At 39.2% G+C, this 27131-nt stretch overlaps 1 protein-coding gene and 1 pseudogene across 3 annotated transcripts; both read right to left on the reverse strand.

Annotated features, from left to right (window-relative positions):
* Nucleotides 1–1804: 1804 nt before the first annotated feature.
* On the reverse strand, nt 1805–3163 carry LOC311022374 (trace amine-associated receptor 13c pseudogene; annotated as a pseudogene). The gene is made up of 2 exons: nt 2994–3163; nt 1805–2789 (listed from the first exon to the last, which is right to left on the reverse strand). The product of its transcript is annotated as a trace amine-associated receptor 13c pseudogene (transcript).
* On the reverse strand, nt 2650–27020 carry LOC311021670 (alpha-tectorin-like). Of its 2 annotated transcripts, none has more exons than XM_084022377.1 (19): nt 26886–27020; nt 25750–25818; nt 24589–24686; nt 24270–24497; nt 24058–24141; nt 23720–23825; nt 23489–23618; nt 22288–22531; nt 21082–21238; nt 20042–20129; nt 19875–19937; nt 19446–19648; nt 18505–18636; nt 17769–17953; nt 17396–17550; nt 16579–16824; nt 16334–16496; nt 16153–16245; nt 2650–2789 (listed from the first exon to the last, which is right to left on the reverse strand). In XM_084022377.1, the coding sequence occupies exons 2-18, from the start codon at nt 25793–25795 to the stop codon at nt 16153–16155; spliced, it is 2421 nt and encodes an 806-aa protein (XP_083878503.1). In that variant the 5' UTR covers nt 25796–25818; nt 26886–27020; the 3' UTR covers nt 2650–2789. The 2 variants fall into 2 exon arrangements, with proteins under 2 accessions (XP_083878503.1, XP_083878504.1); XM_084022378.1 differs by lacking the exon at nt 26886–27020 and adding an exon at nt 26750–26879.
* Between the last annotated feature and the right edge of the window lie 111 nt (nt 27021–27131).

A 27131-nucleotide genomic window follows, 5' to 3' on the forward strand; every position in this document is an offset into this window, starting at 1 on the left:
CTTTTTATCTTGTTTTTCTTGTTTTATTTTTTATTTGTCTAAGCCCTATAGGCAACAAAACCAGACTAGACCAAAGCAAAAAAAACAAAAATAGCTGGGCCTTGCTGCCTTGTCCAACACTAATATCCAGCTGATAAACTAAAAGCGACTACCATGTAGACACTCATCTGCAACAAAGCAAGTAGTGAGTTGAGATGAACACAGGCATAAAAGCATTACATTTCACAGTAGATACTGCTGCCTGCTGGCAGTAATAGAGAGATGCCTTGGATGAGAGCAGATGAGCGTTTCATTAACAGTGCTTGACCAAAACCAAAAGATAGTAATACATGAATGTATTCTCACAAAATCCAAATCTGAGTCCAAAGCTATAGTTTATATAATTTCCAGGTGCCCCAAAAGGTACAGACCCATTTTGACACATAATACGTTAATAAATCCAGTTAGAAAAAAATTGTTTTTATATTTGTAATTTGTATTATTATTGTAATTTTCAGTACACACCATTCTCAAAACCTTAGTTGATGTTGGCCAAACCATACTGCTGCAACAACCCTTCACACAAGAGTCAAGCATGTATTTCTGATAAAGGAAATAAGAGATGATTGGATGCATTTCTTTTCTCTTGGATTCATACCACGAAAGATTCATCACTTGACATGACTGAGTCTGTCTGATTGTCACTCCACTCTACCATGAAAACGCAGGTTGTGCAACAAACTGGCCACCCACTGAGGGTGCATGCTTAGACCAACAGCTGTGTTGTGATGTGAATGCAATGGAAGGGGGGAGTGCGACATCTAGTGGCTGGATGTCATCAAAGTTGTCAATAGCACCTTTAAAGCCCTTGTGTAGAAAACCAATAATTCTCATACTACTGTGTATAATATTGAATGTGTCTGTTATCCTGTAGGTTGACTTCTCAGAGCAGAATCCTTATGACAGAAAGACTGCTTGGATTTCTGAGGAGTTCTTTAAGAGTTGGATTTAGGCTGCTCTCTCACCTGTAGTTTGATTCATTTGGTCTGGAACCAGGTTAACTTATACATTGTTGCATTTTAGTTCCGCTTCCAGTTTAAACTGACTTTTTACAAATGATCCAGAGGAGTAAACATGAAGTTATATCGACAGGTTGATTGGACAGTTTTGGCAATTGCCATCATTCACCTTCAGGACCCATGTGGGAAAATGTCATTTTGGTGTCTGACAGTTTCTGCAGCATTTTAATGCATCTGATGTGTATCGCCCTTTGATTAATACATGATTATAAGCATTTTAAGTATTGTTAAAGTGTCCGCATGTTATGATGGATAAAGGCAGACACAGGACTGTATAAATACGCACACCAAGATGAAATGTGGCCCAACGTGAGGCATATTACTATGGGGTCTCTGTTACACACTTTTTAATGGACTTATAGAACTGACAGTTTACAAGATACCAGCATGATTTTAGCAGCCTTTGACAGCTTTATACATCAGGGAGAATTACCGGTGCTGATATGCTTTATATAGGGCCTTAAATATAGCTTGCGTATTGCTTCCTGAATGATTTCATGATTTCACAATAAGCAGATGGATTTATTAGGAGTTTTGCATTTGAAATCATGCTATAATCACACCACATGACATTAAGAGCAAGTGCTTTGGACAAAGTCTGTGTTAGGATGAGGTTGAAGTGTATGGATGAGTCAAACAAACACCTGACCGTCACCAAGGAGACTCATTTTTGTGTCCCAGATGTTTGATCTTAATGGGACTTCCTGGTTAAATAAAGGTCAAATAAAAAATAAACATACAGTATATGACATCTGAAAATTGATTGCAGAGTTTTTAATGGAGACCAAGTTTAATCAAGATAACAATAGAATAAAGGACAACAGCAGGTTTTCACTTGATCTAAGAAAAATGATTATATTTCCATTTTCACAAAGAACACCTCAGTTGAAAACTCTAGTTTAAAAACTCCGTAAGTTTCACAATAGTAATTTAGCATCACGGGAGCCAGGCTTCAGTATTTGAAGTGTCACAATGATTTGAATAGATTTTCTGAACCAGGGATAGAAAAAGGCATAGATGACAGGGTTCAAGCAGGAATTAAAATGTGTCAGCCAGATCTCAAAGGCTGCAGAAGAAGCATCAACTGAAGTGTCCTCACCTGCCAGAGTTGGGTAATAGTAGGGACTGAAACATAACAAAAACACCACTATAACAATACCAAGAGTTCTAGCTGCTTTCAGCTCTTTTTTCTTCACAGTTACAGTCACTGAATGTTGGCCGACAATTTGAGACCGCATGGCTCGAGCCTGACACACAGCCACCAAAAATACTCTCATATACAGATATATGATGACAGTAACGGGTACAATAAAAGTAAAAACAAGGTCAACCACTCCTGCAATGTAATTGATGATAACTACACACTCTCCAAAACAGGAGTTGGACCTGCCTGGTTTTTGCAGGTGATCATGTAAAAGAAAAATCCTATAGAAAACACACCAAATCCAAGACAAAAAAACACAGAGTATTACTCTTCTATTGGTGACCTTGGTGGGGTAGGACAGTGGGTCACAAATAGCTATATAGCGGTCAATTGATATAAGCACCATGTTGGCTACTGAAGCAGACGTAATTATGTAGTCTACAAAATAATAAAGAGTGCACAGGATGTCACCAAGAAGCCAGCAGGCTTCTATGTAGATTATTTCAACCGGCATCATTAGGAGGCCAACAAGGAGGTCTGAGACAGCCAGGGAGAGGAGGAGGAGATTGGTGGGGGTGCGGAGCTGTCTGCAGAGAAAAAATAACATCACGACATATTGTAATCATATATCCATAATAAAACATGTCATTCTTTAAATGGAGAAATGCAGTGTGGCAATGGCAAACATGCAGTATTGTTATTACACACTGTACATCATCGTCAAAGAACCACAATACAGCTGTGAAATAACTGTTCAGGTTATATATAATATTTTAGATGATTATATCTGCCTGAAGTGGGAGATGGAGATGATGACCAGCAGGTTAAGAGCCACAGTGATCAGGGAAATGGATGAAAGCAGAACATTAATCAGCATGGCCTCCGTGTGTGGATGTCTAGGCTTCTTGCAGGAGGAGTTGAGCTGTGGAAAGCAGAGTTTAACTCCTTCCAGTGTCTCCATCATCAGAAAGGAATGGCTGCTGAAGACTGCCAGCTTTAATGCCACAACTCTTTTATAACTGTCCTCCCTTTGCCCCCTCCACACTTCATTGTTTACTACTGCTGACAGGCTAATAAACCCTCCTGTGTCAGTAGCCACTGAACTGCTTTCCACCAGGCAATGACTTTGCCTCCTTCACTGACAAAATTCAGAAAATTAGGCAAGCAGTCAGCGCCTCCACATCAGGTGCAGGACATGTATTGTCCATGTGTCCACTCAAAATCCATTCAAAACAATGGCACAATTTCATGTGATTAACCATTAAACCTTAGAGGACATCATCCAACATCTGGACTCCTCTTCCTGCTGCCTTGATATTCGGCCAACAGGCCTTTTCAAAAATGCATCAAACTGCATGACCCCAGCTCTTTTACAGATTGTTAACACGTCTCGTCTGTCAGGTGTCTTCCCACAGGCCTTGAAAACTGCTGTTATCAAGCCTCTCTTAAAAAAGATCAATTTAGACACTTCACTAATCAACAATTATAGACCAATAACAAACCTCCTAATTCTGAATCTTTACACTGGCTACCTGTCTTCCTGTCTAATTGATTTCAAAATACTATTGTTGGTTTACAAAAAACTGAATGGTTTAGGACCAACATTTCTGATCTTCTGCTTAGCTGCAAACCATCCAGACCTCTCAGATTATCTGACAGGTCTGCTCTGTGTCCCCAGAGTCAGAACCAAACATGGAGAGGCAGCCTTCAGTTTTGATGCACCACATATCTGAAACAAACTTCCAGAAAGCTGCAGGTCTGCTGCAAATCTCAGCTCTTTTAAATCAAGACTGAAGACTTTTCTGTTTGCCGCTGTCTTTCAGTACACAATACTATTTACGAACTTCTTATACTGCACTGTAATTTCTATTCCTTTGCTATTCTTGTTTTTATTTGATTTTTTTATTTGATTTTATTTGCTTGCTTTTAATGTGTTTTATAATTATTTTGTATGTGTTTCTTTCAAATGCTTTTAATATTTTGTGTAAAGCACTTTGAATTGCCTGGTTGTTCAAAGGTGCTTCAATAAAATTGCCTTGACTTGACTTGACTTACAGCTCATTAGAATATAGTTGTAGGCCAACTGTGATAACTCTCTGTGGGTTTGTCACTATATACTCTCATTATACGTCTTAATTTGTTCATATACAAATTTTGATAATGTGGGAAAACTTTACACTACATTCAGTCTCTTTTAACCGTTTACACACACACATTCATACACTGATGGCAGAGGAGCCGTCTGCATATCAGGAGCTACACATTCACACAATTTGGGGTTGAGTATCTTCAGTATGCAGCCTGGAGGAGCCGGGATTCTAACCGCCTTGGGAGCTTGTAAGTCTTCCTGTGTTGCTGCTGGGTTAAATGGCTTCCTTAACCTTGGGGGTCATGTTGGCCTGCTGCCTGGAGTGCGTGTAGCTGGCATGCTGGACAACATAAAGCCTGACTTTGGAAATCAAACCAGTGACTGAATGCGTCACTGTTTGGGCAAAAGTGCGTTAAGGGATACGAGTCACAAACGGTGCTCTTCAACGTTTCTACGTAGCTCCGCCAAACCGGGAATGCAGACCCTTCAGATACCACTGTGCTTTGAGGTCCACAACGACAGGCTCACCGCCATCTGCAACAGCAGCGAATCAAACCCCGGCCCTTCTATTGATGTAGACCACCACCTCCTCCCTAGAGGACCAAAAATCATCTTTATTTTCTGTTCTATTATTTTTTGTCCTGAAGTTATTATGTAAAAAATACCCCCTAATTTATTAATAAGTAATCATTAACAAAACAAAGTCATTTTTTTGTTTCTCAGGTATCTAATTTATATTAAAATATTATATTTTTATCATTTGGGTGATCAGATCCTTTACACAGATTACATCATGTTTTAAATGTATTGAGGTTGCATCATAAATATTTGATCATGAAAGAAGAAATGATCTCAGCAAAAACAATGAAGCTGTTTATTTTGAATTGCATCATGTGTTGATGTTAGAGCTTGTTTTGTCTTACAGTAACACCTTTAATTGCATGTGTGAACCTTGTCTTAGCCAGAGACGTACACAGCCATTAGGAGCAGATAATGGGTGACAAACAGAGTTGTTCAGCCCAGTGGGTCTTAATAACACACTGTGTGTGTGTGTGTGTGTGTGTGTGTGTGTGTGTGAGAGAGAGAGAGAGAGAGAGAGAGAGAGAGAGAGAGAGAGAGAGAGAAAGACTGCGAACAGATATTTTCCAAACTAAAACCAACACTGATGTGTGCGGAAATGACATTTTATTTGCTATTCCTTGACTAAGATGAACATTTTTATATATTTTCTACACCATTATGAAGCAGATGAATACAGCTGTCACACACACGATTCACACTAGTAAGTGCACATACATCCAACTTCCATAATGTATAAACCCACCCCTCCCATTATAGCCAGTGTGTAGTTCTTCCTCAGGTCAGAGCGGAGGCCTGTGTCAAATACTATATTCAGCTGCAATAGCCGCGCTGCGCTGACATGTTGCAGAATGACTTTTGGTTTCATTAAGTTAACCAGCAAACCTGAATGCCAGTTCACATAGACTTACTTGACACAATGCACAGGTCGGGGAGGTGCTGACATATCATTGAACTACACACAGTACTGCAGGGATACTTACTGTACTGCTCCCTGCACTACACACAACTGTAAGGAATACTCACTCAATACTGACTTTTGGTTTCGTCTGGAATGTAGCGTTCTTCTGGTTCCGGTATGAGGTAGCAGGTGCATGCGAAGCTCACCGCGTCCCCGTTGGAAAATGAAATACTAATTAAACAGGTCAAAGTTACTGATTTGATCTAGCCTACTATATCGGAAAAGTTTGAGCACTTTTCGTCAACTTCATGCAGCCTGAAAAATCTAACGCCAGGAAAAGATCCAGACAAATACTTTCTTTGAGTGAGACGGAAGAGGGCCATCCTTTCTAACAAACCAACATGTCGAGCTTCGAGAAAGAGATCAGTGGCCTGCTAACAAATATTGAAACTCAATTAGCCAAGCTTGATAACCTGGAGGTAATAAAAAACCTACTTGCCGAAATCTTAGCCTTGAAAGCTTCCGTTGACTTCGCAAACTATCAAAACGCGGAAAAACAAAGCGCTGGAAAAGAATATAAAGGAGCTGAAAACTACCACTGCATCGATTCAAAAGGAGAACAAACAACTAAACAACGCTGTGCTTGAACTTAAGTGCAGGAGTATGAGAAATAACATTGTCATTTCGGGGCTCGAGGAAGACGAGGAGGAGGACTCCACCATAACTGAGCAAAAGGTGATAACTTTCCTGAAAGACTCTCTGAAAATGCCGGACGCTGACTTGGCTAAGGTGGACTTCCAGAGGGTTCATCGCTTTGGGGCAGTGACCCTCGACAAGCCACGGCCTATCGTAGCGTGCCTCTCCCACTTCAAAATGAGATACGCTATCATGAGAAGAGGACGGGAGCTAAAAGATTCACCCCTGGACTGAACGACCAGTATCCCAAAGAAATCATGGATAGGAGACGCATTCTTGTTCCCATACTCAAGGAGAAGCGGAAACAGAAACAAAAGGTGAAACTGGTGATTGATAAACTGTATGTCAACAACGAGCTCTACAAAGACCACACCAAAATCAACTGGCTGTGATAAAGCGGTTGTACGGCTATGGGGTGCAGCAGGCTGACCAGCTCTCCAGGGGCTACTTTCACTCATCATGGCTGGGGCTTCGGCCATCACCCTACCTGCAACACAATTAGCCGCCCACTTCCGCAGAATGCTCTTTTCTTTCGTCGGTGGACCCGACCATCACACATAGCAGCCTAATAGCTCTACAGATACGAACAGCACCATGACTGTAACCCAACTGATGACCAGCTCCACGGCTTCATCCACAGCTGCGAGACTCTACACTCGACCAGATCTAGAAAACTCCATGATCATTAACTTTGCTAGACTGCTGAAGCCGTGAGTAAACTGCTATCATCCCCCCTGCGAATGCGGGCTACAAACGCTATTAACAAGCTACAATGTCACGTAGGCTACTACAGATATGCACACGCGCACACACACATCGCAAACAGTAGGCCCACACTCACTCCAAAAAACAAACAAACAAAGAATAAAAAACTCAACATTCAACAGACTCCTCCTTGACTATACTTGACTATACATTTTCTACATGATGATTGTTGGGACTTATTATACTGTGCCAGTCACTTTCCTGTTTTCTTTTTGTTTTACTAATATGTAGGGACGTGAGTGGGTAACGCATGACCAATGCTACACTTTGACTTTGATGCATTTAATTTTTAAGATTATATGTTTTATGTATTTTAGGTTACTTTTGTCTGTAATGTCTGTCTTGGGAAGGGAGGGGGAAAGGGGGATTAAGGAAAGCAGTAGGGAACCAGGAGTATTCCATAATCAGACCTATAATGGGCTTTGAAGATCTAGACAGAGATGATGAGCATTTCTCTGACATGGGCGAACACATAAGTTGTAAAACCTACACTATTGATCAAAAAATAGAAAAGAAGGAGAAACACAATTTTTCCTTATTTCACACAAACATTAGAAGCCTTAATAAACACCACACGGAACTTGACTCCCTTCTATCTACTACAAACCATAGTTTTGACATTGTGGGCTGCAGTGAGACCTGGCTTGACGAAAACTCTCACCTTGATAGCATAAATATAGATGGATATAACCTAATGGTCAGAAATAGAACTTATTCTAACAGAGGTGGAGTATGCTTGTATGTAAAATCCAAATACTGTATAAATGTATGTGATGATTTAATGGTGAATGATGGTTACTCTGACTTGCTCTTTGTTGAGATGAATACTATAAACGGAAAAAAACGTATCATTGGTATCATTTACAGACCACTCGGTTTCAACCCGGACATATTTAGACTAAAACTAGAAGAAACACTATATCACATAAATAATAGAAATCGAGATTGTATCATACTCGGTGACTTTAATATTGACATTGCTAAAGATGATACAACAAAAAATGACTTTATAAATACACTTCATTCTTTTTCCTTCTTTCCCACCATTAATATTTTCACAAGAGTAACGAATCGAAGCAGAAGCATCATTGACAATTGTATCACAAACATTGAAAACGTGAGTATTGACTCTGGTGTAATACTCTCGGCGATTTCTGACCATCTGCCTATTGTTCTTTTCATGCATCTGTCGAACAAATTCAAACTTTTACTATATAAAGAAAAAGCCAAGGTTCTAAACTTAAAAAGACTAACAAATTTACGTGAAAACATGCAAAGCAAAGCATGGGATCATATTTACAGCTGCCGTGATCCTGATATCGCTTATAACTCATTGAAATATGAAATAACGGACTCCATGCAGAGCACCATCCCTGAGAAAGTTGTTGCAAATGGCACTACAATTAAAAATGCCTGGATTACGAGGGACATCAAAAAATCTATTACTCATAAAAATAATTTATATAAACGTTACATTAAAAATCCATTACATGAAAATAAAATAACATTTACACAATTTAGAAACAAACTTAGACAAATGATTAGAAAGGCCAAACGAAACCATTTCTCGGAACTCCTGGCTAAATCACAGGGCAATGGGAAAAAAACCTGGCAGGTGCTCAACAACGTTCTCGGGAGGGGCCCAAAGAGTCCTGTGTTACCTGATGACTTGAACTGTGAGAGAAACGTGGCGGCAGGTGATGCTGACCTTACAGATGTTCTAAACTCTCATTTTGTCTCTATTGGGGAAAATCTTGCCCAGAACATAGTCCAACCTTTGAATACCTCTTTTAGCCAGTTTTTACAAGATGGTAAACAGAATTCATTTTACTTCATGCCAACAAATTATATTGAAGTATCTGAAACTATCAGGAGCATGAAAAGATCTGCAGTACTATCCTAAAAGCCATTATTAACGAAATTGCGGATCCTTTGGCCCACTGCATTAATCTGTCACTATCACTGGGGTTTGTCCCAAAAATGGCCAAGATAGCAAAAATTGTTCCGGTCTACAAGTCTGGTGATAAAAATGATTTAAATAATTACAGACCCATTTCAATTTTACCCTCCCTTTCTAAAATTTTTGAAAAAATTGTATACACCAGACTAATTAAGTACGTAGACACATTTAATATTCTTGATTCTTCTCAGTATGGCTTTAGGAAAAAAAGAACTACATGTATGGCGGTTCTTGATCTAACTAAAAAGGTATATGATACTATTGAAAAAGGTGATCTCTCTGTCGGCATCTTCTTAGACTTGTCAAAAGCCTTTGACACCATCGATCATGAAATTTTGCTTCAGAAACTGTCTTTTTATGGTATTAGAGGTGTTGCATTGGATTGGTTTAGAAACTATCTTTATGAGAGAAAACAGTATGTACGTATAAATGGTAAAGAATCCAGTAAAAAAAATCATAAACCATGGGGTCCCCCAGGGGTCAATTTTGGGGCCGTTACTCTACATTATCTATATGAACGATTTTGTCCACTCAACCAATCTTTTCAAAAAAGTACTTTTTGCGGATGACACTAACTTGCTCTTATCACACAAAGATCCGCTTGCATTACAATCTATTGCAAATTAAGAAATAGAGAAAGTGAACTTATGGCTTAAATGCAACAACCTTTCTCTGAACGTAAAAAAAACTAATTATATCATTTTTCGATCTAATAAAAATAGACAGGTAGAGAACATGTGCCTTAACATTGACGGACATGAAATAAGAGTAAAAAACACAAAATTCCTGGGGGTCCACATTGATGAATATACTTAAATTTTAAACATCATATTGAGCAACTCACCAAGAAATTATCTAGTTACTCAGGTCTATTTTTTAAGTTAAGAGATTACCTTCCTCTCTCAGCACTACTCACCCTGTACAGATCTTTATTCAAACCACATTTACTTTACTGTAATATAATTTGGTGTAACACCTTTCCGAGCAATCTTTATAAATTACAATCACTTCAAAAGAAAGTCATTCGCACCATCTTTTGGTCACATTTCAGAGAGCACACTGGTCCTCTCTTTGAGAGCTCAGGTGTATTAAAGCTTGCCAACCTGAATATTTTTCAAAACGTATGTACTGTTTATCAGGTTTTAAACCAATCCAATGCAAGTCTGTGTGCACTTGTTCCCATCTGCAGTCCCCTGCATAGTCACAACACCAGAAATAAACTCCTGTTTAATGGGAAAACACGGAAACGCAAAACCACAAACTTTAGTGTCACTTGCCGGAGATTCCAGTTATGGAATAACTTGGAGAATGATGTAAAGATGTATGTAAAAAAGCAATTTCTGTCCAATTGTGTCTAAGGTCCAAATGTCCACTGGTCAATCATGCTATACTAACTTAAGGCCGCCTGGTCTGATTACTGTTGATTGTAATTTCCAGTATGTTCCTACTATGATCTGGGGGGTGGGAGATGGCGTGGCAGTATCCTTTTGGATACTGCTGCAATATCTGGGGTTTATGTACTGTATTTTTTTGTTTATGTTTTTGTTATGTTTCTTGTCCACACTGTGTATTACTCTTCTGTTCAGGTTTCCCCGCAGACAAGCAGCTCTTTGCAGCTTTTTGGGGCCTTTTCCTAGTTCATATCCTGATTACATACGAGATGTATATTTCTACATGTATGATTGCAAGATATGAATAAAAAACACATCGTATCGTATTGTCTTTCAGTACACAATACTATTTACGAACTTCTTATACTGCACTGTAATTTCTATTCCTTTGCTATTCTTGTTTTTATTTGATTTTTTTATTTGATTTTATTTGCTTGCTTTTAATGTGTTTTATAATTATTTTGTATGTGTTTCTTTCAAATGCTTTTAATATTTTGTGTAAAGCACTTTGAATTGCCTGGTTGTTCAAAGGTGCTTCAATAAAATTGCCTTGACTTGACTTGACTTACAGTTCATTAGAATATAGTTGTAGGCCAACTGTGATAACTCTCTGTGGGTTTGTCACTATATACTCTCATTATACGTCTTAATTTGTTCATATACAAATTTTGATAATGTGGGAAAACTTTACACTACATTCAGTCTCTTTTAACCGTTTACACACACACATTCATACACTGATGGCAGAGGAGCCGTCTGCATATCAGGAGCTACACATTCACACAATTTGGGGTTGAGTATCTTCAGTATGCATCCTGGAGGAGCCGGGATTCTAACCGCCTTGGGAGCTTGTAAGTCTTCCTGTGTTGCTGCTGGGTTGAATGGCTTTCTTAACCTTGGGGGTCATGTTGGCCTGCTGCCTGGAGTGGGTGTAGCTGGCATGCTGGACAACATAAAGCCTGACTTTGGAAATCAAACCAGTGACTGAATGCGTCACTGTTTGGGCAAAAGTGCGTTAAGGGATACGAGTCACAAACGGTGCTCTTCAACGTTTCTACGTAGCTCCGCCAAACCGGGAATGCAGACCCTTCAGATACCACTGTGCTTTGAGGTCCACAACGACAGGCTCACCGCCATCTGCAACAGCAGCGAATCAAACCCCGGCCCTTCTATTGATGTAGACCACCACCTCCTCCCTAGAGGACCAAAAATCATCTTTATTTTCTGTTCTATTATTTTTTGTCCTGAAGTTATTATGTAAAAAATACCTCCTAATTTATTAATTAGTAATCATTAACAAAACAAAGTCATTTTTTTGTTTCTCAGGTATCTAATTTATATTAAAATATTATATTTTTATCATTTGGGTGATCAGATCCTTTACACAGATTACATCATGTTTTAAATGTATTGAGGTTGCATCATAAATATTTGATCATGAAAGAAGAAATGATCTCAGCAAAAACAATGAAGCTGTTTATTTTGAATTGCATCATGTGTTGATGTTAGAGCTTGTTTTGTCTTACAGTAACACCTTTAATTGCATGTGTGAACCTTGTCTTAGCCAGAGACGTACACAGCCATTAGGAGCAGATAATGGGTGACAAACAGAGTTGTTCAGCCCAGTGGGTCTTAATAACAAACTGTGTGTGTGTGTGTGTGTGTGTGAGAGAGAGAGAGAGAGAGAGAGAGAGAGGGAGAGAAAGACTGCGAACAGATATTTTCCAAACTAAAACCAACACTGATGTGTGCGGAAATGAAATTTTATTTGCTATTCCTTGACTAAGATGAACATTTTTATATATTTTCTACACCATTATGAAGCAGATGAATACAGCTGTCACACACACCATTCACACTAGTAAGTGCACATACATCCAACTTCCATAATGTATAAACCCCATTATAGCCAGTGTGTAGTTCTTCCTCAGGTCAGAGCGGAGGCCTGTGTCAAATACTATATTCAGCTGCAATAGCAGCGCTGCGCTGACATGTTGCAGAATGACTTTTGGTTTGATTAAGTTAACCAGCAAACCTGAATGCTAGTTCACATAGACTTACTTGACTAAATGCACAGGTCGGGGAGGTGCTGACATATCATTGAACTACACACAGTACTGCAGGGATACTTACTGTACTGCTCCCTGCACTACACACAACTGTAAGGAATACTCATTGTACTGCTCCCTGCACTACACAGTACTCACTGTATTACATTACATTTCAGTTAGTTGACACCTTTATCCAAAGCGAATTCCAATGAGTGCATTCAACAGTGGGGTATAAACCCAGAACAGCAAGAATCATGTAAGTAGGCCTAAGTAAGCTTCAAATAAGCCAAATTACAGAGTGCTACATGTAAGTGCAGTTTTGTTTAAATATATAAACCATCTTATTAGCCAAGCTGCAGTCTGAAGAGATATGTTTTTAGCTTTTTTAGACTTTCTGCTGTCTGTACCGCAATGGGGAGCTTGTTCCACCATTTGGGAGCCAGGACAGCAAACAGTCGTGATTTGGTCGAGTGACTTGGTGTCCCTCGCAGTGACGGCGCAGCAAGCCATTGGCCGGTGCAGAGCGGAGTGGATGGGCTGGGTCGTAAGGTTTAACCATGTCCTGGATGTATGCTGGGCCTGATCCGCTAGCAGCAAGGTACGCAAGTAGCCTATTAAGTGGATGCGGGTGGCTCCTGGTGGCCAGTGAAGGGATCAGGGGAGCCGAGAACTTAGGTAGGATAGCCTACTTCACAGTACTGCAGAGATACTAACTGTACTACACTGTACAAACTACTACAGATATACTCACTCTTCGACACAGAGTACTACAGGTAAACTCACTGTACTACAGAGTATTGCAGATATATCCACTGTACTACACACAGTACTACAGATATATTCACCATACACACAGTACAGTGAGTACCCCTGCAGTTCTTTCTGTAGTACTGCAGAGATACTCAGTATACTACACATAGTACTACAGAGATACTACACATAGTACTGCAAAGATATCCACAGTACTGCATGGATACTCACTGTACAACACACAGTACTGCAGAGTTACTTACAGACTTTAGACTTCATTGACCCCAAAGGAGGAAATGTGTTTCCACAGTACTGTACCAACTCATACATTGACAAAGGGCAGACATATGAAAGAAAAATGACATAGAACTACACAACAGCCGATAGCATGAACAAACAGCACCACACTGATAAGCTGAATTGACAGACTCAGGCATGTGAGGTCTCTTGTTGAGGGCCCCTATGGCTCCACAAGTGAGCCCTATGTAGTGTTCTGTACCTGCAGGGTGAGGAGTACAGTCTGTATCAACTCTACATGTCTGCCTTTTCTATAGTCTGTAACTCACCAAATGATTCTTATTCCATAAAAGATTTACCCATACAATCAGCCATATACAGGATTTCTACAGTTTTGTAACATGCAACAGGTAGAAAATACATGTGTCTTATATGTGTATTCACCAACAAAAAAGTCCTTTTTGTTTCTCAGGTTTTGCATTTATAATATAGCATTATATGTTTGTGATTTGGGTGATCAGATCCTTTAAACAAAGATTACACCATGTTTTAAATGTGCTGAGGTTGCATCATAAATATTTAGTCATGAAAGAAGATTTTAGCAAAAACAATGAAGCTGTATACTTTTAATTGTTGGTCTATTTAGCAACGATTGCATCATGTGTTGATGTGAGAGCTTGTTTTGTCTTACAGTAACACCTTTAATTGCGCTGATGTCGTCATGTGACACTAATGAAAGCAGGTGTGAAACTTGTCTTAGATGTACACAGCCATTAGGAGCAGTTAATGGGCGACAGTTGTTCAGCCCAGTGGGTCTTAACAACACACTGTGTGTGTGTGTGTGTGTGTGTGTGTGTGTGTGTGTCTGTCTGTGTTATATTATTATTATATTTGATATTTTCCAAACTAAAACAAACACTGATGTATGTGGAAATGAAATTGTCTCATTTGCTATTCCTTGACTAAGATGAATCCAGCTGTCACACACACACCAACTGGTACGTTTGCATGGTTACAGCCAACTTCTGTCATGTATATTTATAGTTTATTAGTGAAAAATGACATCTCAAGCTCAAATTTTAAGCAATGTATTCATTAATTCACTAAAGAGACAGTGTGTAGGAATTACTCCCATCTAGTGGTGAAATTGTATTTTGCTTATATTGCTCTACAACACTGACTGTTAAAGGCAAGAGGTCGTCCACCACGGTCGAATAACAAAGCTCGGTAAAAGTCGCTCTCTGGGAGCTCCAGGGGGAACAGTGGGACGTGGGTGAGCCAGTATCCGGGATCTGTGCCCCACAGGCGAAAAAAAAAAGTCAGCCAAAGTCACTGTCCACTCCAGGGGGGAGAGCCGGTCCTGCGCACGCACCCTACGTGTCTGGAAGCGCCTCTCGCTGATGTGATCTCCTTTCATTCACGCTGGCTCTGAACAAAATCGCGTTTAGGTGTTTTGTCCCTCTCCAGCGGTTATAGTCTTCAAAATGGCGGAACGACATGGAAGCCTGCTGAGACTTACCCGTCTAATGTAAATCCAAATAAGAAATTCTTTGCCTACGAGGATAAATCAGATTATTGGCAGAGGTAATTATACACTTATGAGGACCTATTTATGAATGAAGATATTGATTTTAGCTAATAAGTTACTTAAAATGTTACACACTGTCCCTTTAAGGAGCAGGGAGAATTAGACCAGAAATGGAGTGACTGCTCTGTATAGTTAAAAAGAAAAAGCAGAGAGCTCATGTCATATTCCCATACATGATTTTTTTTTTTATTGATTATACACTAGATAAAGTATACAGCATGTTGTCATCTTGTTGAGGCCACAGGCGGAAGGTTTTGATGTCAAACAATTCCCACGTTTTTTGAAGACCTTACAACTTTGTCCAAACATGGTCAGAAACCTAGTGAATTTAGCTAGGATAACTGGAAAATCCTGGCTTAATCCGTTACATTGGTTCTTACATAATCCATGTTTATACACTGAACCAAAATATAAACACTTTTAATTTTGCTCCAATTTTTCCTAAATGAAAATCATGTTGTATTGAAGAAGACTTGTAACTACAGTTTAAGACCATAAACTAATGTTTATAATGTTTTCTGACAAAAAATCAAGTAAGAAGTAGGGTAATTTTCTCATGGACTTCAATGCAATCAGACTTCTTTTTGCAACCAGAGGAATCGCCCCCTGATGGTCAGCAGAGAGAATGCAAGATTAAAGCCCTTATGGCTTGGCTTCACTTTTTAGAACTGGAGGTGGCCACCTGTTTTTGACTGTACTCATGCTCAATGCCCGTAGAATCATAGTAACATGATGTACTCACCAGTTAGAGAAAAACTGTGTTTTTACATGAAAGGCTGAGGACAGGCTTTTAGATGCTGAAGGAGTGCAGTGCAAGCTCTCCTCCACACCACACTTGCTTGGTGTTGGAGTTGAGTTGAGTTTAGGTAAAGTGGTTATCATGAGCTTTTAGTCAAGCTTCAAAGAAACGGGAGGTGGGAATCAGCAGGAGAGTTGCACGTACCTAATAAGTCCAGGCCATGGTGATGAAGGCAGGCTTTTCATCCACATATTTTGGCAGGGCAGATCTATGCTTTCTGGTAGACTGGCTGCACCTCTGCAGTTAAAAGAAGGAGAGTTTCATATTCTTCAATTTGCATGTTTATTGGTCCATTTATGTGAATATATTCAGGAACTGGGCATACCGGGGCACAGCCATCACTGTGCTTGACACACAGCTCCAATCTGCAGTGCAAGTAGACATCACCCGTCTTGCCTGAGAACTGGAATGTGTTGAAAGAGAAGTAGTTGGAAGTTCCCAGTCCATTGCCCTCCACTTTCATCGTCTCGTCAGCAGGGTTAGGGCAGCTGCTCAGAAACAGGATGTCAGGGACTTGCCAACAGTAACAAAGATATGTTAAATAACCACAAGCATCTCCATGTGTCTCACCCTTTGATAATTAGGTCATATCTCAGGTTTCCACTTGGTGAAGGCTGATCAGTTGCCCAGCAGGAGTCGGTCACCACAGCAACCATTTTTTCATCCAACCCATTCGTCTTTAGCTCAACCCAGATTTTCTCGTCCAGTTGGATTTCAGTGCTTGACTGGATAGCGTTCGTGCGGTCAGCATTGGTGTAGGCCTTCATAGTCAGATTATAATTCCATTCTCCAGAAGTGATCTGCTGGATCACAGAGCTGAAAAGCAAAGATATTTCCTAACTACACTATAGGCATGTTTCTCCCAAGCAGTCCAGTGTAATTTGTTACACATTAGAATGGTTATATTACTATTAGTACCATTAGTACCTCAGTCGAGGTTCCAAGCGAGTTGAGCTGATATTAGACAGTGGAGTTAAAATAGTGCAGACCACAGAGAATCATCACTAGAATCGTAGCTAGTGGGACACACTGGAAAGCTGCTGCATAAAAGCGACCACACTTTTTTTAACTTCACTTGTTCCATACGATACGTCATACACCAAACAAAGTGCAGACGTTCTTCTATTTGGTGTTTGGTATCCAATTAAAAAATGATGTCACGGCAGTTTCACCGGCATCTTTATGGTGATCAACTGAGAATCATGCCTACACTTAATTACTATCCACAGTGGAAAATGAATATAGAAAAGGACCTGGTACCAAAAACTGAATCGAGCAGAGCTGAGCCATGCACTGGCAACAGGATTTCAACCAATGAAATGCAGCCCTCTCTTGGTAACAAAAATGTGACAGCTCTGAAGCTAAATACTGTACAGCAACCACACACCTGTGTTTGAGTTTGATGGCCAAGCTCTTGATATCTGGCTGACTGTAACAGCAGAAGAAGTCAATAAGCACTGGCCTGTGACGGTTGATTAGGCCAAACGTGGAGATGTTCTGTCTCATGATGGTGTTCTTGTAGATAATTTGACTGTTGTTTGCCTTAATGGTCACATGGAGACAGACATTGTTACTGGACATTCAGTGCAGCCACTTTTAGATTCTAAGTAATAAATATGAAAGTTTTAAGCTACTGTATAGTAGCGGATGCAGTGCAACAATCGACACATTCTCCTTAATCACCAACTTTTACAAATGTCTCTCGTGTTGTCAAAGGGATTTGATTGCTTCATGAGAGTAAATTAAAGAAGGATACCCACCATGACCACTGTACCACAACTGTTTCTTTTGAAGTTGAATGTCACCATGTGGGTCAGCGTGTCCATTTCAGCTCTGCAAGCCTCGTCATTGAGGTGTAAGACAGTGTAGTCGATGCCTTTGTCCTCCAAGAGACAGTTTGCCAAAGATACCAAAGCAGAGTTCTGCGTGCAGACAGTGGGCTCACCTGATCACCGATAGAAAACATTACATGAATTGATCCAAAAGGCACAGATAAGAAAAATGAACGCAAAAATTCAACATTGAATAACATCTTTTGGGTCTTTTTTACAGTTCCTTAAATTACTCTTTTGTCCACTTGTTTATTGTATCTTTTTAACATAACTCTGAATATTATTATATGCAGGAAAAATATTTGGAAAATCAATACTTGATATTTATAATTATATATTACAATTGACGCAGTCAAGTCAAATCAACAGAAGAAAATAAAAACAAAATTGTATATATATATATATATATAACTGAAGCCTAAATATAGCATTTTTATTGCTGTGCAGAAGGCAGCAAATTCCAAATGCTACTTAATTGTTATACTTAATTTTTAATGTAGTTATTGACCCAACATCTTGGTCGAACCTGCCATATGAGGTTTATGGATATTCCACAGTTATTCCATAAATCCTATACAGCTCTCTCTCAGAGAAATCCCTTCAGCCTCTAATTAAATAGTAGTTGAGACAATTGTGATTTTCCTGTGCCATATAGCTGACTCACCAAAAGTGCTTGTTGATCTGTACTTGGAGGCAAAAATAGCCCGACAGAGGCAGCGGGATTCTCCATTGCTTTCACCACAGAATTCATGAGCACTACAGAACCTGTCCTTACAGAATGCTTGAGGAGCCGCAGCTGCAAACACACAACAAGAGAAGCCACCGATAAGAAAATTATGAAATTGGCTGGTATCATTCAAGGAAATGTGCCACTTTTTTAAGCATAAATGACTTAATAAGAATCCTTGAAATCCACTTAAAATGCTTCTGACACGTGAGGTCCATAAAAATCGTTCATAGAAAACTTCATAGAAGGTGCTTAAATGAAGCATATGACAGCATGAAAAAAAAAAAAAAAAAAAAAAAAACGGAGCCGAGAGAGGTGGGCAATATTCTGAGAAAAAGTAGCAAATTTGCGACTTTATAAAGTTGCAGATTTGCGACTTTTTTTATATAATAAAGAATATTGCCCGCCTCTCTTACCTCCTTATTCTTTTGGCATATATTCAAGTTTACATATAGCCGAAACAAGTTGCTTGGATCCACTAATACTGGATGTTTGCCTTGCTATGACCACAAGTGAAAGCTACCGCTAGCGCCTTAGCCCAACTGTCCGATCAATAAACACCCATATGATGACAATTTGACCCATATATATAAAACCAACAATAACCATCAACAGCCATCACCGTTAGCAAAGCTTTGTCACACGTTTTGATGTTGATTAGAAAAATAAATGCGACATTCATGGGAAGTTAGCTAGCATAAATGCTGGTTATTTGCATCGTAATAAAGTAGCAAATCTGCAACTTTAAAAAGTAGAAAGACATTTTTTTCTTAGAATATTGCCCACATCTCTCTGCTCTGTTTTGTTTTTTCCTACAGTGGCCCTAATGGAAGCATGTCATCCTAGAAACATGCAAACAACAAAAAAGACAGCCTTACGACAGCTGGTCTTTGTCCTCCAACTCTCCACAGGGACTTTGTTGTGGTGGCTGCAGGCCCTGGCGTAGGCCTCCAGGAACTGGCACTTGAGACCATCCACTGGAGGGTATTTGCACAAAGTGGACTTGCAGGCAGTCATGAAGGGCTCTGGGTTGATGTGCTTATTGCAAGCATTGAAAGGAGCCTGCTTCAGAACATTACACCTGTCCAAGTGAAAATGTGACATGAAAGTTCAGTCATCAAGTACAGTAAGGTACATGCTTTCCAGAATAAACAAGATACAAGGTCATTAAGCCTGTTTGTAAATCAAAACAGAGTTTTTTTTTTTTTTGTCATTTAGCAGACTCTTTTGTCCAAAGCGTACATTTGTCAAAAGAAGGAAACAAAGAAGAAGTTCTTCAAAGAAGAAAGAGTTCAGTTTGTATTTACCATTCAGTTGTGGTGTTGCAGTTGATTGAACTGTCAGCAGTATCATTATACTGTATCTCACAGCTATGAGGAAACAAACAGCAAAAGATTAAACACTGGAGAACATCGTCTTACTTAAATTCCATTATTATAAACACATTCATTCAAATGGTTGTTTGCTGTCTTACCCAGGGGTTGAGTGTCCTGTAACCCTCTCTTCAATCAAAGACCGGCTGGAATTGCCACATAAACCCTGTACAGGTGCTCCACTTGGTCCTGGCCAGTTTAAGAAGCGAATGTGTGATGATCAATAAACTTTTAGAGTATGAACACAGCAGCACACTAAAGGACAGGTATTCACTGGTTTTAACTTGAGATAAGGCCTCCCAGTAGTTGAGGATATCAGTAATGTTATATTCTGTTGCAGTAAACCCAGTGCTAGGTGCCCAAATTCTGCCCTCATCAATGTTCTTTGTATCTCAGAAAAAAGAAATAATAATCTCATGATCTATCCCCTATGAGAGTCTTTCTTTACTTGTTGCATTGTGATATTGATGGCCCTCTCCTAATTAAATTAGTTTGCTAGGTCAATGATATGCTGTGTGTTATATGTATTCTTTCCCACACAGGCTATTGTATTTAAGCATTTGTGGCAGCTGCCTGTAACCTTTATTGATAATTATACACTTGTTTTTTTTTTTTTTACCATATTCTTCATTCTTATGAACATTTTATTATTCTATTAATGTGTCTTTCTGTCATATTTAAATGCACTGTATTGTTTGTTGTATATATGTTATATATATATATATATATGTGTGTATGTGTGTGTGTGTGTGTGTGTGTGTGTGTGTGTGTTTTGCAATAATTTCATGGCTACCTTGTGGTGTTTTGTCTTTCCCTGCTTTTTGCTGACCAGCAGGTGATAATGATTAAAGTTAATTAATGCCTCAGACTGGACAATGTGGGGTCATTGAAGAGGATTTTAATGAACAGTTGAGACCATATTTCTAATATTAAATCCTTTTTTGCAGCCGGACGAGTCGCCCCCTGATGACCATTAGAAATAATGCCTGTTAATACACTTCAGCATGGGCTTCACTTTTCAGAATGGAGGTCGCTGCCTGCTTTCTCTACTAAATATGTAGATTAATAAACCAGCAGATATGATATGAACCATAATGTTATTAGGCTTTACAATCACCTTTAGGTTTACATTTTTGTGTACCTGTCATGTGGATTAGTGTGGTGTAGCCATCAAAGAGGACAGCGACTGTGTAGTTGGAGGCTGATATTTTAGCAGTCACTCCTTTTTGGTCCCTGGAGAGCTCCACTCCCTGGACCACCTGAGCTGTGGCATTGAGCGTCAGCACTTTGTCATTCAGCTTCATGCCAGCAGAGGAGCACAATGACAGAGGAGACACTTAGACACAAAGCAGTCACCATGTTTTTCTGCACTAATGTTGCTTCACATCAGTGCTGGAGACCATTTAATGCTTACTACCAATGTTCGGCTAGTTCACTTAAGTGAAAATAACAATAATACAATGGGAAAATACTCTGTCCTGCAAGTCCTGCAATTAAAATCTTAATTGAATAAAGTACTAGCATCAACATATAATATAAGTACCGAAAGTAAAAGTACTCATTATGCAGAAGGGCCTATTTCAGATATCATATTCATAATACATATTTTGGTATTAATATTATTAATGTGTTCAACACTAGTGGTGCAGCAAAAATTCAAGCTAATTACTTTTTAATTACACTTGAGTGGTTTATGCTATACATATGACAATGTAGGCTATTAGTTGATTTACATTTTGTATTAATAATCCAAATAATAAGTAAAAATAGTGGATTAAAGAGTATAATATTTCTTATACAGCACTTGAGTTAATGAACTTAGTTACATTCCACCACTGACTACAAGATTTGGGAAGCACAGTTTTAGGAAAAAAATAAAAAGACTTTATCAGTATTATTATATTTACTATAGTTGATTTACATTCCCAATAATGTATATTAGGAGTGTAACAGTTTCTTTGTATTCCCTATTCTGCTGAAAATGTGACGGACAATGACCCATAGATAGAGATATGTATCAACCGTGAATTTTGTGTACTGTTACACTGCAAATTTGTGTCTCCCACTTTCTATCATGAAATGAGCCTAGTCTAATATTTGTTCTTTTCTTTCTCCTTTTAGGTTTACAAAAGCTGTTGTCCTTAAACAATTTCAAGGTATTAAAGCATGTTACTATTACCTCCCATTGTTCCCAACCCTAACCTCAGAGGTAAGCAACACCTCTTTATTTTTGCACTTTGATTAAAAATGCAGCCTAAGGGCCCATGACAACTTTGATCAGCCACTGCCTGCAGTGATCAGTGACATCGAAACCACGTTACTTCAGCTATGGCAGTAAGTAACTTACCTGAACCCTGCCACCTTGTTCCAGGGAAATCTGAACACCTGCCCTTTCCAGCTGCAGTATGACACGGTCCAAAAAACTAACATCTTTACGGCGTCTTTCTTGGAAATGTCCCAACACCCGGACGCCTGGGATCGATGAGGTCCCCATTAGAGTGTACCCACACCGGTCTGGGACAGAGTGAACTCTGCCAATGAAGTCAATGACAGTAAAGCCGGTCACAGAGCACATGGTGTTCAACATGCAACTAAAGGAGGTGAGGAGAGACATAAACAGAAAATAACACAATCAGAATTTGATGAAGAACGAGACACTCAACAAAAATGAAACAAATAAAGGAGAAATTATATTAACCTGTGGCAAGAAAATGTATATAGGAATTATATCGACGTTGATGGCACAATAAAAAATCGGTTTATCTGAACACAATGCAACCAACAATGAAGAAGTACATGATCATTGCCTGCTGAAGCAACATTCACTCTGTAAGTTCACCAAAGTCAAACCGAATAATGAATGTGAAGATGTGAATGTGCTTCGCCACTGGAAGTGAATATTTTTTTCCTTTTGCTCTCAGAGAATATGAGGAAAAGGGAGGCAAATTTTAATTTTGTGCATGTGTGACCATGCCTTTATGGTGTGTTCTCACCAAAAAGCAGTCTTTTCACATGGGGTGATGGCACAGAACATCAACGAAAACCATGCAGAGACACAAATTTGTGGCAGGCGATATTATTATTTATTATCATGTCTTATTCAGCATTCGGTTGGGCTCCACTCTTTTCTGTCACTTATGGTTGCAAAAAAACTAAATGCCTACTTCCAAAAACTGAGATTGGGACTGCCAAAATACTGAACACGAGGCTTCTGTAGTCCACAAATCAAGGCGTGATGTCACGGCAACTACGTCCACCTATTATATATTGTTTATGAATACAATATTAACACATACGCTTTCTGATGATGGCATGAACCCAGACATGATGTGGTGTGAACACAGCACAACATGATAAAAGGTAATGTAACTCCTATTTTTCCTGTCAGACTGATTAAAGCTGAGCTTTAATCAGCTAAAGCTTTCATGTGAAAAACTACATTATCAACAAGTTCAGCTGTTTAAAAGTGACATCATTTTGTTGAATATTATGTTGATATGTATTTTTTTTTAGGGGATATCCTTTGTATAATTTCTTCAATTATTTACCTCCCATCACCCTGGCAACGCTCCATGGGCCCACAATCACTGATGGCAGTAGCGATTCCATTCACATCACAGGTTACAGTAGCGCATATCTTTGGGTCCCTTACTGTTGTATTTATCTTATAAACAACACCTAGGACGTAAGAGAAGCCAATTACATAACAACAATTTCAGTTATTATAAGTAATTTTTGAGGCCTAAAATTATACTTTAGAAACCACTGACTTTACTTACCTGAGAGTCTACATCCACTCACATCTGCGATGACACCCTTGTTTGTATCAGCTCTCTGGAATGTCTGTTTAGAAACGCTAAGACCACTGACCTGTGTGTCTACCTCCTGGAAGGTGCCAGAAAAAATATTAACTGTCTACAACTGTTGTGAAAGGGTTGCGTTCTTGAATCCAGCTTTTTCAAGAAATTGTGACAGGTTAAATGTGGTCAAAATCTTCAAGAAGTAGAGTTAGCTGGTTTGCCTCACTATCCGAAAACTCACATCACCCCCCCCCCCCCCCCCCCCCCCAAATACATGTATAAAATCACCTCTATTGCTTTAATAAACATATACTTACAACATTAACATTTTGGTACCCAGAATATGTCTTCAGTGCAAGAATTGCTTGTGTCCCAAAGTTGCCAAGTTCAACTTGTTCAATCTGACAATAGGAAATGGACAAAAAGACACAGAGACTACTAAAACAAGTTTGTGGTGTGAAATTCCTTCTTGTTGCATGTTTAATTATTAACTGTCAGCAACACTGAAACTGAAAAAAAAAACACTCACTTCTGATTGTTGACGGTCTTTTAAAGGTATTATGTTGACACATTTCCCAGCATTCTTAAGATTTGGCAGCAGTTTATGAACCCCGGATCCAGTGGGAACTTCATTAGTAAGAACTAAGAGGTCACCTCTATCAGCTGTCCCTCCAGACACCAAAATACAGTCATTTTCTATTCCAGGTTGGAATAAGCCGTTGAAGCAAACTGAAAATGTGTTATCATCGAAGGCAACCTGTTGAACAATCACAGAGCAGACCATGGATGGATAACTGAACAGGCCTACCAGGCACAATGCAAAGTAAGTAAGCATTTATATTACTCACATAGACTTTGTCATATTTCTGTCCATAGTAGGTGATCGGGCACGTGACAATGTTCATCTCCCCAGAACTGGTAAATGTCTGGTTTGTTGCAGCAGTACCTGAAGATATGGAGACACATTACACATGTTAACATTTTGTGAACCTTTAATATTTAGTTACATGCATGAATGTCCCTATCATTTGAAAAAAAAACTCACTACTCTGTGACTGATGTGAGAGGAGTAGTGAGGCATTCTGGTAAATATGTTAATTTGATTTCTTGCAGAGAGTTACAACATTGTTACCACTTTCATGTTCACTTAATATGAAGCTGGACTCAGCACTTGATTACCTCAACTTAGCATAGAGACTGGAAATTGAGGGAAACAGTTAGCCTGGCTCTGTCCAAACCAGGCAGAAACCTCAAAAAGTGCCTCAAACTTTAATTCTCTCTGCTGGCCATCAGGGGGCAACAACAAAAATCTGGTTGCATGGAAGTCTCTGAAAAAATAACCCTACTTCTTACTTGATTTATTATCTGAGTATATGTTGTAAACTTGAGTTTATGGCCTCAACATCTATTTTCAAGTCTTCTTCAATGTAGCATGATGAACTATGGTGATTTAGAGTTAAATAGACAGCATAAATCAGGGCTGTGGCTAACAGGCCACTACCGCAGCCTCAATGCCATCGCTACCACACTACCAATGCAATAAGGTACTACGATTACAAAGTCAACCTTGAATTATGGAACCTAACTTTGTTAACAGCTTCACACCAGAAGCCAGATTGTACCAGATTGAATAGCGATGCAGCTCGGGGTGCTACTCTGCCAATCAGATTCATCTGTCGCTCCTCAGCATTCCCAATACACTTACATCAACTGGTTGCAAAAATTCCAAGATGGCGAAGGACTATATCATATGGCTAAAATGCCAAAGTTGAGGTTTCAAATCCATAGTCCACAAACCAATGGGTGACGTCATCATGACTACGTTTACTAGAGAATCTATGGTCCAAGCATAACAAAAACTGTCTGCTAGCATCATGTACTTAACAAAATACAAAAATAACAAATCAGGGGGGTTATGTGCTGGACTACTTTTTAACTTCCTGCTGTCTACACTGATTGCCTGTGAATAAAGTCAGTGTCACTACGTTTGAGTTGTGAAGCCTTCTTACCTGCCAGCAGGCTGAGTGCAGTCAGGTAAATTATCAAGCAGAGCATGTTGGCGTTCTGCTGACAGGGATCTGAAACAGAGTTGGAATAGACATAATTTAAACTTTCATAGTGAATGGTCTATCCTCATGCAAAATATATAGGCAATATTTTAAATTGCATTTATTGTGATGGACATTTGTATGATCGAGGCAAGGAGACCTCAGGAGATGGTAGATGTCTTACGCATAAATATTCATTGATGCTCGATGATCATCGTGAGAATCAACTTTTGAGCAGTACAGTTATGAACAAAACAGTGCAGTGCCAACCCCAAGTCTGTCTACTGTCCCTCCTGGGAAAGCATAAAAGCCCAAGTCATCTTGAGGATGCAGCCACGGCGTCTGTATTATGTCTCGGTTAAAGGTAAGAACTTTGTGTTCGGTCATGAGAGACATGCTAGTGTCTTGTTTGTGACCTTGCCTCGCCTGGAGAAGCACACACTTAATAACTCAAATTAAATGTGAACCTATTCATAAGATGACATATAATAATCTTACACTGAGGGAATCAGGTATATAGAAAATTCCCTCACGTTTACATTTTCTTTCTTGCAAGGTCAAATGTAATATGTTCGATTCTTTTCCATTGTGACTAGAGCATCCAGTTATATTCTTTATTACAGCTTTATACCAAACTTTAGCTCAAACCATTTCAAAATAAAGCTGACATTAATGACCCATGTACCAGTCTTAACTCTCTTTCAACCTTAATGCTGACATAGATGCAATAATTCCCTTGAGGCCATAGTGTTGTACTGGTGACGGACAGATCAACTCAACATCATCATAGAGCCAAGGCAAAATGTAAGATTTTCCAAACCTATATTTATGCAAAAATGACCCTGTCCTTCTTATTAGTAAGTTATGACAAATAAATTATATATTTGAGAGCAGTTAAAATGGCCTCATTAAGCTGAAGAAGAACAATAATAATTAATTTATTCCCTGTAGGTATACATACCTGCAAAGATGACCCTAAACTGTTTTTCTTGATGTTTTCTTGTTTAGCTACCCAAAGAGCTGTAAATAATAGCGATAAATTCTAATTTAAAAATGTGCAGACCAGATTCGAACCAAAAGTTTCCAGGTGTCCTTACCCTCTGGAGGAATAATAGGAGAGCAGCGAAGTCACGCAGCTCTGTGTTTGAGAAATTTCTCTTGTGATGCTTCAGCAGTGCCTCGCCTCTCTGTGTGAGGATCCAGCATTCTCTCTGTCTTTGCACATTGTCCACAATCTTGTTTACCCGCCATCAAAATGAAGAAATTCACATTCTTGTAACCTTTTGTTTTCTTCAAACTGGCTTCTATCACGGAACATTCCAGTCTCCAAATACTCTGTAATT

This window comes from Eutrigla gurnardus (assembly GCF_963514095.1).
Source record: "Eutrigla gurnardus genome assembly, chromosome: 12".
Lineage (NCBI taxonomy): Eukaryota > Metazoa > Chordata > Actinopteri > Perciformes > Triglidae > Eutrigla > Eutrigla gurnardus.

Bases quoted from the DNA above. Each gene is read 5' to 3' on its own strand.
- LOC311021670 (XM_084022377.1), bottom strand. From the start codon at position 25,795: ATGCTCTGCTTGATAATTTACCTGACTGCACTCAGCCTGCTGGCAG. The intron at 24,687-25,749 runs GTAAGAAGGCTT...CCATATCTTCAG, and splicing joins TGCACTCAGCCTGCTGGCAG to GTACTGCTGCAACAAACCAG. The intron at 17,954-18,504 runs GTGAGTCAGCTA...ATCGGTGATCAG, and splicing joins CAGATCAACAAGCACTTTTG to GTGAGCCCACTGTCTGCACG.